At 44.4% G+C, this 14,257-nt stretch overlaps 1 protein-coding gene across 1 annotated transcript in view; it reads right to left on the bottom strand.

Annotated features, from left to right (window-relative positions):
• Positions 1-14,257, bottom strand: part of slit2 (slit homolog 2) — a 110,913-nt gene that overhangs the window by 52,976 nt on the left and 43,680 nt on the right. The window contains exon 5 of the mRNA XM_079337891.1: positions 13,710-13,781. Within this exon, the coding sequence (XP_079194017.1) occupies positions 13,710-13,781 (72 nt within the window). The remainder of the gene's footprint in view (positions 1-13,709; positions 13,782-14,257) is intronic.

Here is a 14,257-nt window from a genome sequence, read left to right as displayed (position 1 = left end):
AAAATGTTCTGTGCTTGTTCTTTGTTTCTGATGACTAATTAAACAGGAAGTTTTCCAAACACATTCACGTCATTCGCACAATTTGCATTTTCAATAACTGCATTTTGTTTTTTCAACATTTTAATATATTACTCGTCTTTTTCATTTTATTTCAACGTTTTTTGTCAACTTTATCTAAGATTTCATTTTATTGAACGCTGATTGTCTTTGAGTTTTGGTGAGGTGGGAAAAAGATCAAAATGACTTTTGAAAGAAGCAGAAAGCTGCATCAAATCATTAAAATAAAAATAAAACGTTTTTGACAAATCAGGATTGAAGACTTAGAAAGGTCAAGGTTTCTTAATCCGTCTCCCTGTGAAGAAACGAAGACAGAAGCTTTTTCTCTTCGATTTGCTGAGTTTTCTCTTCAACTAAAAGCTTCAGAGCAGACGGGACACGCTGCATGTCTCAGCTTTTCTGTGATTCATATGAAAGTCGGGTCAGAAAGATAAACTGAGTAAAAATCAAACGATGTGGACACCTGCTTCGACCCCGGGTCATGTGTTTGTTTTAAATTGAAACACATTGAAAACAAACTCCTGCACACTGCTGAAATGCATCAAAAAAAAAAAGTGTTTGCATCCTTACATCAAAATAAATTAAATTAAATTCTGAACATGCCGGAGCTGATTTCTCCACGGAGCCACAGCTGGCTTCCTTTACTGTACGAGAGCCATCCAACAGGAACAGTCCATATCCTCAGACTCTAAGATGTCTGAGAGACACCAACTGTTACCTAGAGGGTCACCACGGCAACTCTGAGAGGAATCCTATGTGCGGTGTTGAACACACACACACACACACACACACACACACACACACACACACACACAGAAAATCCACCCACCCAGAGCGCTGCGTGTAATTATGAGAGCCGTAAAACAGGCTGACATCATCGCCTCAGGTTGCTCATTCCCTCGCTCCCCGTCTTTCAAAATCCTCTGTGTGTGTGTGTGTGTGTGTGTGTGTGTGAGTGTGTGTGTGTGAACGTGTTTGTGCGTGCACGCTTGTGTGTATTCCAAAGTGTCGAGCTGTTCTTTCTGCCTGGAACAGTCCGCAGCACGTCAATGAAACGCTAACTTTAATTCTGACCAATTTCCCGTTTGTAACCAGCTGCTCCACAAACAGGCGAGCGTCCGTCCAGCAACACTCACAGAACAAACGGTGGACTCGCACTGACGTGGAAACGCACCAATGAAAGAAGAAAGTGATTAAAAAGAGCGAGGGGAACATCGTGATGTAAGTGTTATATTTAATTTAGCTGCAGCTTTTATTGAGCTACGATGGAAAATACAACACATACAAAACTTTAGAAATTTAGAGGAAGTTATTAAGATGAGAAATTTTGGGGGAAAAAATGTAATTCATAGAAGAAGAAGAAGCAAGAAAAAAAACTGCTTCAATAATGGACAACATGTTCTGGTAAAAAAAAAAAATGCTGAAAAAACAAATTGTTAAAATACCTCCTTCTGAACTCATAAATTTGTCGACCAATGAGATGTCAGGAGGCAGGCGACCCTGAGCTCTGAATATCTGACCTTTGTCCCTGAAGCAGGAAGAAACCTGCACATACACACACACACACACACACACACACACACACACACACACACACACACACACACACACGTCTCCTCAGGTTCCTCGCTCTCTCTCCTTTAAGTCCTCTGAGCTTCAGCTTGTCTTTCCAGAGTTCCTTCAGTCGGTGTCATCTGAACGATGCAGACGCCTTCACGTACTGTAACCACTGCATTGAGCCTCGTACAGCTCGGCACCACACACACACACACACACACACACACACACACACACACACACACACACACACACACACACACACACACACGAAGGAGAGGGCATGATGCCTTTAAAGCGTGTGAAATATTTAAGAGGGCCAGTTTTGGGGGGAAAAAGAAAATGCTGTGCTTTGTTGTTCTTATGTGAAAAACTGCAGAGAGAGAGAGAGAGAGAGAGAGAGAGAGAGAGAGAGCGAGAAAGAGAGAGAGAGAGAGAAACAGAGAGAGAGAGCTTCGACTCGGCCCATTTGGAGGCCGCGAACTGTCAAGAGAGCGAGACCGAGAGCGAGACCGAGAGAGAGAGAGAGAGAGAGAGAAAGGAGGACGGGGCGAGAGAAGCGAGGAAGCAGATACTGTTAGGACACGACAGACGAGGTGTAAGGAGGAAGGAGTGATACGATATGATTAGAGTCCTAACTTGTCTTTGCATAGTTTGGCTGATCACCCTTTCAGATAGCATCTGTTTTATCCAGCATTACCCAACCTTCATGGCATCCTGCGTGCACGAGTGTGTGTGTGTGTGTGTGTGTGTGTGTGTGTGTGTGTGTGTGTGTAAGAGAAAGAGAGAGAGTGTGTGTTCGCCGTCTGACACTTGCTGAGAGGTCAGAGTTCTTAAGAGCAGCCGTCCAATTACTGGGGGCATGGCGTTACCGTAGAGATGAGAGAAAACTGTAATTGGATAATGACACATCAGACTTAGAACCTGTCATTAGACACTTGCAAGGGCGCGCGCACACACACACACACACACACACACACACACACTCACACACATCAGGTACCAACCTGTGATTACGAACCTGCTGATCTGTCACCAGCCTGCAGCTACTGTGTCAAACTTTCTTCTTCCCTTTTCAAATCCATCATGTTTAATCTAAACTGACTCCAACTTTAACTTCTATTTTCAGCTCTAATATGTTTTTTTTTTTTTTTTTTTAAATCCACGCAGTGAAAGGAGGGTTTTTTTTTATATTTAAAAAAAAAAAGCAGGAACTTCACTTAAAGGGACAGCGGTTGATTGTGTGTGGATGGCCTGTTTCTGGCCCGGATCCTCACATTATGTAAACATAGTGCGTTTTAATGAGCCTGGGTCGCCGTGGTCAGCTCAAACACACTCAGCTTTTAGTGAAATACTGTGAGAGGCTCTAAACTTGTGAGGAACATCTCTGGGAGGAATCACTGGTCAGCTCCCAGCTTCCTCTCTTGGTTTCTACCCTCGCATGAGGGTCTTGCATAAGCCTCTCCAAAACCAATGTGTTGGAGGATAGAGATGGGTACGGGAGTGTAGGCAACAAAAAAAAAAAAAAAAAAGACTTCAGAGAAAAGGTGCTGGAGAGAGAGAGAGAGAAAAGGAAGATAATGGAGGAGCGAGGAGAGAGAGAGAGAGAGAGAGACAAGGAGGGGAAGAATATGGGGGCGCAGAAAAGACCAAGCGAGCAGGAGAGAGGCGGAGAGGGAGAGCCGAGAGGTTTCCCTTTGTGCTCGCTGGAGAGTGACAGGAGTGCCAATAGAGTGGCCAGCGATGACGGTCCCGCTGGAGAATGCCGACTATGCCAGTGGAGTGGCACTAATGGAGCCAGAGAGGGGATGCAGTTGCCTGCCCCGGAGGAGGGATATTGTGCAACTGGACAAGGCGGCTTGACACGGAGCCAAGATGGAGGATTAGAGGGGAGGGAAAGAGGTACCCAGGGTAGAGAAAGACAGCCATGTTAGGTCTGCTGACTGATTGACATAAAGTGAAACCTTTCTGTTTTCCATTTGACTGGCGAGACTCTGTGAGCGCCCAAAGTTTCTACTTTTTGTTCTGGTTTCTGAAAGAGCAGACACTTGGTAGCCAAAGGGAGTTTTCTCTGTGGATTACAGCTAATATACCGTTTTCTCCTTCAGTGGCTTCCAGGGTTTCTAAATCACTGCATCCCTCAGAGACGCAGCTTAATATGTTAAATATAATCATATTTCTGCTCTAATTGAAGCAAATGTGTGTCTGCTAGCCTTGGGTGGCTTTGATGTTTGGCTAACTATGCTAAATGTTCCCGGACAACATATCTTAGACATCACACTGAAGGTAACGTCCCAAGACCAACGTGACAACAAAAGACTGTAGCCGATCTGAAATCTGAGATTTTATTAGTGTAAATATTACTTATCTTATTTTACCTCATTTTATTTCATATTTTTACCGTACCTTATTTTATCTAACGTTACCTTGCTTACTTCATTATAAGGGGGTTAAACGTAATTTCGATTTCACTGTATGTCTGACAAATTTTGGAATTGACGATAAAGAACACCTTGAACCTCGAACCTTGAACCTTGAACTTTGAACCTTGAACCTTGAAGCACACATACCCTCAGTACATTTCAAATTCATTGAGTGTAATTTTAGCTGGGAGAATTTTAAAAGCAGGATAAAGGACAATTTGACCAGCGTCTTACTGCTGAACGCTGCTACTATCTATTTATCAGTCGCTTAAATCTAAAGTGACGTACGTCAGCGAGTAAATACGACACAAACCAGGAGGCTGCGACTTTGTCATTTCTGCTTGTTGTGGTCTGTTTCTGGTTTTTTGTTCTGCTGTGTTGGCCTGGACTTCCTTGTACAAAAGCATAACTCCACCTTCCTCCCCTGATGATACAAAACACACAACGTAACGCACTCCTGTATACATGGATGCACATCGTAAGCAAAGGGTCAATGTTGCTGAGTCAGCTGTGATTGGAGGAGAGGAGAGGAGCGTTGCATGATGAATTGTCCTGATTACTTCATAATCCCTCCCATAACTCACCGGCCCGGCCGACTCATCCATCAACTGGATCCATACCTGCAGAGACCCTGGGGAGACGAACCGCCGCAGAGGGCGGTCCTGCTGGTTATCTCAGCTGCGCAACGCCGGCGCTAACATTATGTTATTAGCATAAACAGCGAGGGCTAACATGAAGGAGAAGGAGGGAGGAAGTGGACTTAAAAAAAGAAGTGAAGGAAGATGATTTAGCTGCTTGTGTTTGGGGTGTGTGTGTGTGTGTGTGTGTGTGTGTGTGTGTGTGTGTGTGTGTGTATGGGGGGGGGGTGTTTACCGCACACAGTGACCCTTAATCACACACGAGCACGATGAGGAAATGCTTTGATGATCTCAGAGACCTCACACACATATATCCACACACACGCTGCTATCATAACTACCTGCTTCCAGGTAAGCTTTTCCTGGCGTTGGATAGGTATGTAGCCCCCCCCCCCCCCCCCCCACCCTCCCATTCCAATAATCCACACTCAGGTTACACACACACACACACACACCTGGGCACTTGTTTCTGACAGACATGCTGGCTCCAGGCTTCAGGCTACCTGCCATCTACAGTTAGACCTGACATACCTCTCTCCTCTCCTTTCCTTTCCTCTCCCCTCTAGCTCTCCTACCTTTCTTTACTTTCTCTTCTTCTTCTTCTCCTCCCTCTCCTTCGTGTTCTCACAGATACCTCACAATGAAGTTAAGTTTCTGTCTTCACCTCTGTAAATTCCTCCCTGCCCTTTTTTTCCCCCACACACCATTTAAGAGAGCAAACACATCTCTAATCTTTTTTAAATACCCTTCATTCACTCTGTCTGTCCCCACACCTCTCTCTCTCTCTCTCTCTCTCTCTCTCACTCTCTCTCTCTCTCTCTCTGTCTCTTCTTTTTTTTTCCAGGCATGACTCTCACTCCTTGTGTAATCTGATGGGCAGAGCAGCTAGCGCCCTCACTTCTGGCATGTCCATTATCCTGGATATCTCATCGCTCGACACTGATGATCCCAGACCTTTCACCTACGAGCTCTGACCTCTGACACTCACACACACACACACACACACACACACACACACACACACACACACACACACACCGTGGGCGACAGGTGATCTATTGAGCTGCATCCAGCTCGCAAGAATTCAGAGTTACTAAAAAGCAATTTGTATGAAGACTGAAAAAGGAGCTTTTATTTTGAAATGTGGCTGGAGTTCCTTTTTTGAAAAGCGTAGAGAAAATATTTCTTATCAAAGCTCCTGTGAGGGACGTCAGGTTTGTGTCGAATCTCAGATTTTATACAAAACTAAAATCTTCTGGTTGATGGTCACTTTCGATTTTATTGGTAATTTACAGATATCAGTATTGATTTTATTATGTTTCATGACCAGCTAAATGGATCCAGCTGTTAACCAGAAGAGAGTGAGGGACGACATGCAGCAAAGAGCCGATGTCAGATTCAAACCCAGTTTAGCCTCCAAATTAATCGATAACACATGATGGATTACAAGGGGGGGAAAAAACATCCTGATGGCATTACTCTTCAAAAAAGTTGAGAAGATTTGTAGGAATTCAAATTCACTGAGCAGCGAAAGATTACAGAGCATCAGAAAGAGGAATGATTATTCCTAAGAGATATTTTTAAGTGGCAGAGAGACAGATTGCTTTAAATATTTTATCTACATTTTCCACTGCAAAGATTCTCAGGAGGGAGGCTGGTCGATTAGACTAAAAAGGATATCATGATAAATAAATATCAATAATTATCAAATCATGATTTCTGTTGAATTTAAAGGCAGATGTTTGCTCTTCTTTGCCAGATGAAAAAAATCAGATGGTTACGTGTGGTTGAATTATTCTTTATTGTCAGAGCATGACAAACTCAATAATCAATGGTCAAACTAATTGATCAATTAATTATGATCGTAAGCTCGGTGCACTGAAAACACTGAGTAAAGTTACATCACGATCAAGAATCGTCTGCTGAAAAGTGACAGATATGAGGTTTAAGAAAACACGTTTACAAGAAGCTGCAAAGAGAATGAGCTGCGACACTTTGTCCAGAGGGGGCGCCAAAATCAAGAAAAGAGGTAAAAAAAAAATGTTTCTCACAGGAGCTTAAAAAAGCGTAAATGTTAAATATATAAAAATGATTTACATTACAATAAACAAACCATTTTCCAAACATAATGGGATGAGAATAAACTTGTTTCCATGACATGAATCAGTGTTTTATTTCCATATATAAACAAACAGAGAAGAAGAGTCTTAACTTGGAACAAAGTACAAAAGAAGAAGATGTATGTGTATGCACATATAAAGTATTAACGTGTCTCACTGAATGAACATTTCATGATTTAAAGTTCTTTTTTTTTTTGGGGTCATGTTGACGATGTTTGTTTGTCAGAGCACAGCTGTGATGCGTCTGAAGTTTGAGTGTGTGAGTCCACAGAGACTTGCAGACTCTTTGTATCAGATAAAAGCTGCGTGCATAAATTATTGTAAACATCTCACGGCAAAATAGTCTGCGATGGAAACAAGCGACAGACGCAGAAATGATTATACGGCGAGACGATTTGCACCTAAAAAAAAGGAGCATTTTAATCTTCACGAGGAGATTTATCACAGGTCTGTTTAACTCCCTAAAAACGTCACAAGAGAACGAACAACCTCTGAATAAAAGTGTAAAAAAGCCCCCAAATCCACTTTTATAAAAAGAAGGGGAAAAAAAAGCTTCAAAAGATGGGTGTGTGACCGCAACAAAAATAAACACACACACACACACACACACGCTTCCTGGGCTCGGTTCAGAAACAAGTTAGCTCTAGCCGTGCTAAAAGTCAAGCAGGGCGTTTTGAATCTTTACATTCTGTAAGTATAAAATAATCTTTTGTCTCGATGCCCGCTCCATAATGCCAGCGCTGCTTTGGCAAACCCTCTCTGAATCCCTGCAGGATGAATTAGAGCATTGTGTTGGGATGTGAGCGGCCAAATCACTTCTTAGGAATGAGTGGCCTTGAGCGATTCAGATAGGCAGTCATGTGATTCATACGATGGCAAGAGAGTGAGTCACTGACACTCAACACCTCCACAAACTGTTGTAACAGTCGGTTTACACTCAAGGTGATTCATAACGTGAACACGGAAATACCTCAAAAACACACAAATCAGCAAATGAAAGAGAAACACTATTTCACATCTTCCTGTTTGGCTGGAGAGAACGTGTGTGATCCAAGAGCAGTCGCGAAAAACATTTCTCGGACAATCTGTCTTTGTAAGCGCTGAAAAGATCTGGAGAGAGCTTTTTTTTTTCTTCTTCTTCTTTTTCTTCTTGTGTGCATGTGAGCGAGTGTGAGAGAGTTTTTATATCTGTTTAAGTGCATTCAGAGAAACAGGAGGGGGCAGGAAATATTGCTGGATGCTAAAGCGGCATGTTTGTGCCAGAGTGTGTGTCTATGTTTGTTTGATAGAGCGAGAGAGAGAGAGAGAGAGAGAGAGAGGCCCATACGGACGCCTCAGGCTACAGAGGCTTAACTTCGTTTCCTCAGACAGACATAATGGCACATATTTGCATATCCTATGCACACAAAGTCAGTGGCCAAACATCTTCTCAGTCAAAACACTGCAGCAAACTTTGCAACCAGAAGATATGGATCTCTTTAAAAAAGGCAGCATCCCAAAACCCTAATAATCCCCTTCAACTTTCGACTGGAATAACCAGATGCAGGAGTTTTTCGTTCCTGCTTGGCTTTTTTTTTTTTTCTCCCCCTGACAAGAAGAACATCATGAGAAAGGAGTCGCTGTGGCCTTGATTCAAACAGAGAGTTTCAAAAAACACAATGTACCAAATCTTGCCAGCTTTTATTTGCAAGATGCACCGGGAAGAAAAAAAAAGAAAAGAAAAAGAAGCGGACGAAGTGGACGAGGGCTGCAGGAGGATTCATAAACAACTCTGATGTTTTTTTTGTTTTTTTTTCCTCCATCAGGGACGTCAGACATCTTTTCTTCAGCGTGGCCGAAGCAGGAAACAAATTTGCATCAAGCCAACAAAAACAAACACAGAGGGGCGTGTGAGTCTCCGTGACGTCGAGTGGTTACCGAAAAAAGCTGCAGTGAAGCCAGACGATGTGCAGACGACGCCAACTTTTTGGAAATGCAATCTCCACCTCACTTCTCATCAGTTCGAGAAACGGGCGAAGAGAAGGGGCAGCCGGGAAACATCTCATTTGAGATTTGAGTTTTACGAATCACACGGACGTTTGGAGGGGAGTTTTGTGCGTGTGTGAAAACACCCGATACGTCAATCGATGATTACGCAATCTACAATGAAAATCTTGTGAGGAAAACAGCTGTTCCAATCTTAATGAAATCATGATTTTGGTTAAATGAGAGGGAGGAGACTTCCCCTCACAGCTTGCTGCTATAAATCACCTCCCGCTTACATCTCTTGACTGGAACATTCTTCACCTTCGACCTCTGTGAGACCCTGAGGTCGTCATCGCCCGGGCAACTGCAACGCCCGGCGCTCTCCGTCTTAATTAAAAAACATTATTTACAAAGAGAGAATTTCATTTAGCCTATACCTCTGACCCCTCTCTCTTCCTCTTTTCTGGCCCCGCCCCCTTTTCCGTGACAGTGAACTGCGGACACGCCGGGAGAAGAGGCTGCGCTTGTGACGCACGGAGCGGAGCCTGTCCGCTCGGCCGAGGTGGTACGTATGTGTGAGTGTGTGTTTTATAAAGAGGGAGTTTATGTGTGTGTGTGTGTGTGTGTGTGTGTGTGTGTAAGGGGGGTTAAGCTCTCACACAAGACAAAGCCACAACCATGGAGGCTGCTAAGCAACAATGCTGCCGGGTAAAGCCTCATCAGGGCAGCGTTTAGCAGAGGATTAGGGACTATTACACACACATAAACACACACTGCAAAAACCTAGCCTCATCACCTCATTAATTCAGACCCCCAAAAACCACTTTAGCCCAGGTTCAGTGTGTGTGTGTGTGTGTGTGTGTGTGTGTGTGTGTGTGTGTGTGTGTGAGAGAGAAAGACTCCTGAAGTTTACTCATTCAACTCTCAATCAACTCGTCCATGTTGACTCTCCCTCTCAGAGGAACGATGATGAAGGGCTGATACAGACTTTCCTTCAATTTCCCCTCTCTCTCTTTGTATCTCTCCCTCTCTCTCTCTCTCACACACACACACACACACACACACACACATTTCATTTCACCTCACACTCACACCAAAGTTGAAAGCAAAACACTAATACAGAATGATAAAATAACCTGAAACTCTGTTGCTAAGTCACTGAGATATTTTCCAGAAATGCACACACACACACACACACACACACACACACAAGATCTGTCCAAACAACCTAGCGTCATACTCAGGCTGAAAGCAGACTTATCAGCTGTGGAAGCAGTGACCCATTCTCTCGTCCTCCCATCCCTTCATCCGGCCCTCTTTCATCTCTCCGTCTTTCATCTGATATCTGACCGGCGGACGGACACAGAGAGAGAGAGAGAGAGAGAGAGAGAGAGAGAGAGAGAGAGAGAGAGAGAGAGGGAGAGAGAGAGAGAGACAGAGAGAGAGAGAGAGGGAGGAAGGAAAATACCACATGCAGGAAAAAGCTAAAAGCATGTACTGTCACTACAGTCCTCCAACAAGTGGCCTGGTTTCAAATCCAACCTGTAGCTCGTTTCTGTCTCTGCCGTCACCTGAAAGCGGCTCCCTGGCAGCAATTTCAGACATTTCTTATGATAGAGAAAATGTCAATCGCTCAGCTGACGTCCTCGTCGGCATTTAAAGGCCGTAAAAAAAGGCATCAGTGATTATTTTATTATATTTCAGAACTCCTCAGAGGAGCGTTAATGAGCTCAGCTCAAATAAGTGATCATGTTTGTGAGACTGCGTTAGCGTGTCCTCCTTTCTGTTGAATAAATGTTTAAAAAATCATTTTGTTTTTTTTGTCCGGAGAGTGACGTCACCTCGCCACCCGTGTCTGAAACCACTCGCTCATCACTCCCCTCTGAAACAGACGATAAATAATTCACTCTGCGGTGAGCGATGAATCAAGAATTCACACACGTGTGAGTCACCGTCGTGTCATCAGTAACAGGTGGAGGACAAACCCGCATGTGCGTCTCCATCTGTCACAGTGCAGGAACACATTCAGATGAAGAGCGCTGGATGTTCGTGGACAGTGGTTGATATAAAAGCAATCACCGATCACAGCAGCGACTCTCGTCTAAATGATTAAGCTGGTCGGCCTTCATCAGCGGCGAGACGTGACGGACATCGGCTTCTGTTTATTTGTAACCTAGACGGTAATTTGTCTCATGCAAAACTGTTTTTTTATACACCGAACATCACAAGTGATTCGAGGTCAAAAGTCTGGTCTCTGAGCGACAAGTTTGTGCCTGAGAAGAAAGACTGTCATATTTGTTTGTTGATAGGGAAGGAAGGAAGGAAGGAAGGAAGGAAGGACGGAAGGAAGGAAGGAAGGGAGGAAGGAAGGAAGGAAGGGAGGGAGGAAGGAAGGAAGGGAGGAAGGAAGGGAGGAAGGAAGGAAGGAAGGGAGGGAGGGAGGGAGGGAGGACAGAAGGAAAGAAGGAAGGAAGGAAGGAAGGAAGGAAGGAAGGAAGGAAGAAAGACAGAAATGAAGGAAGGAAGGAAGGAAGGAAGGAAGGAAGGAAGGAAGGAAGGAAGGAAGGAAGGGAGGGAGGGAGGGAGGACAGAAGGAAGGGAGGACAGAAGGAAGGGAGGACAGAAGGAAGGAAGGAAGGAAGGACGGACGGAAGGAAGGGAGGGAGGGAGGGAGGACAGAAGGAAGGGAGGACAGAAGGAAGGGAGGACAGAAGGAAGGAAGGAAGGAAGGACGGACGGAAGGAAGGGAGGGAGGGAGGGAGGACAGAAGGAAGGATGGAAGGAAGGAAGGAAGAAGAAAGACAGAAAGGAAGGAAGGAAGGGAGGGAGGACAGAAGGAAGTAAGAAGAAAGAAAGAAAGAAAGAAAGAAAGAAAGAAAGAAAGAAAGAAAGAAAGAAAGAAAGAAAGAAAGAAAGAAAGAAAGGAAGAAAGAAATGAAGAAAGAAAAAGTCTCATCTTTGTCAAAGGACCCATCGGACATGTTGCTGCAGGATCTGGGGATCGAACTCCTGACGATCGACTCCACTGAGCCACAGTCGCTTCACAATGGAGGAAAATTAAACAGTGTGGAGCAAATATATTATATTATGATACTTAAGATATACATGTGTTTAATTTGGCCATTTTTCGGGGGTATTGCTTTCTTCTCATTGTGTGTCATTGCTGATTTTTTTTTTGGAGAAACAAACTACATTGTTTAAACTGTAAAAAGGAAATTCAAAAAACTGCAAAAAAAAAAAAAAAAGGTTTAGTACTGAAAAATAAACACACACACACACACACACACACACACACACACACACACACACACTTTCCAAGCCGTAACGCAGTGAAAACATCATTTTCATAATAGCAGGTTGAGCAAGTGTTCAGTTATAGCAGCACTGTTGCAAACAACCAGAGTGGGTCCAGTTCGCACATACCTTCTGACCTCAAAGTGAAAAAACGTTGAGAAAAAGATCCACTTGAGAGCTTCTCAATGGCTGCTTGTTTGGATTTCCAAAAATAAAAATAAAAAAACACAGTAAGGGGGAGAAGACGTGGACGTATAAGATTTCATATTAAAGCCCACTGTGGAAATCTGCGTCCAGCTTTGTGGCTGCAGCTTCTGTTTTATTTGTCCACCGTGGGTTTAAGATTTAACTGAGATAAAAAAATAAATCCTAATGGTGGAAGCGGCTCTCCGGATTGAAGAGGGAAGGCGGGCCTTGTTCAGCGAGGATGTGCAGCCGGCGTGGGATCGTCCTGCTAAACACATTCACCTCCAGACGTGTGAGAGCAGGAGAGGCTGCTCGTCTGCCACAGCTGAGCACAGAGCTGTACATCCCAGCTGTATTTTTACCTCGGCCCACACGCTGAGCAATATGCCAACTCCTGCACGGCCTTGAGACACTCCAACACACACACACACACACACACACACACACAGGGACGCAGAAACACAAACGCACACACCAGTACACACAACACAGGTCAAGCCCAGCCAGCCACCGTAGCGCCCGCAGAACGTAAACAACTTTCACGCACTCTCTGAATCATCTGAGCGTTTCATTATTGTTCTGGATAAATATATTCAACCACGCATATAAATACAAGCGGCCATAATTATTCCCCGGGACCGCAAATGACCGTGACGGGAAGCGAGTTCCCACAGTCTTCAGGAGCGTAGCAGCAGCCCAGCCCTTCGGTGCTGGAAATCCACGGCTCGGCTTACAGAGCAGACGAGCGGGGGAGCCTGAGAGCGAAGGAGCTGGAAGGTGCCTGACGACGACAAACAGCGTGGGGTTTTTTTTTTGTTTTTCGGAGGTGGGGGGGAGGGGGGGGCAAAAAGTGGAACATTGATGTTCTGTGACTGAAGCTATTTTCTGCCTGTGAAACACAAAACGTCACTTCAGAGGTGAAACCTGTCTCTCCAATCCACTGACTTATACCTCCACTTTTTACTCTCTCTCACACACACACACACACACACACACACACACACATGAACACACACACACACACACCTCTCCCAGTGGGCAGCAGCTGTTGGAGTGCTAATCTCCATTAGCTACTGAACTGGCGTCTATGTAGAGGGCCGTGTAAAAATCTGTTCTCTCACTCTTCCATCCAAGGAAAACAGCACGGCTGCATCACCGAGACGACCAGACGTTTCTTCCTTTCAAACGTCTGTAACATATTTCACCGTGTCATTTTAAGTCGTAGTTAATATCCTGTACAAGCTTTTTTTGGGTTGGGAACACACACACACACACACACACACACACACACACACACACACACACACACACACCAGTCCATCTAAATGAGCTCACTCTCTTTTTGAAGTGCTCCAAAAACACACACACAAGAAAACGAACAATATTTAAGTTCACAATGCGGAGAAGGTGAGTGATGGTGAAGGGCGGCAAGAAAGAAAAAAAAACATAGAAATAAAAACAGGACTTACAGTCTGTAGAGTTTCGTCGTTCCCAGGAAAAGCAGCTCAGGGAAGACAGCCAGATTATTCCGATTCAGGCGCCTGGAAAAACACAGCATAAATTAGGGAATAAACTCGACCGAGCCTCCTTCCAGACAGTGTGGGTGCAGCGGTTACATGTGCGTATAATTAGCTTTATAAAGTGACATTCCTGGATGCTGTTAATCATATCGCATCATGTGAAGGTATTTTTATTGTAACGTGAGTCTGTGCAGTCGGAGGAAGTATGAAAGGATACGCAGATTGATGGAGACACTTTCTGGACTCACAAAAACACACAGAGTCCGTGTTCGCTCTGATTTAAGGGGTACAATATGGCTGCCAGACAAACAGTGGACTCTAGAGGGATGATGGGAAGGCAAGAGGGGGAGGGGGGAGGGGGGGGGGGGTTCAGATGAGATGAAGGGGAGAGAGGAGAGGGGGAGCTTTTTTTTTTTTTTTACCACAAAGGCGGAGGAGAGGAGATGATGTGGGAAAAACAAACAGGCAGTCTGGCTGGACTACCGAATGTGTGAAAA

The sequence above is a fragment of the Symphodus melops genome (genome assembly GCF_947650265.1).
Source record: "Symphodus melops genome assembly, chromosome: 2".
Lineage (NCBI taxonomy): Eukaryota > Metazoa > Chordata > Actinopteri > Labriformes > Labridae > Symphodus > Symphodus melops.
Note: the sequence above shows the minus strand (reverse complement) of the source record. Positions and strands in the feature narration are given on the sequence as shown.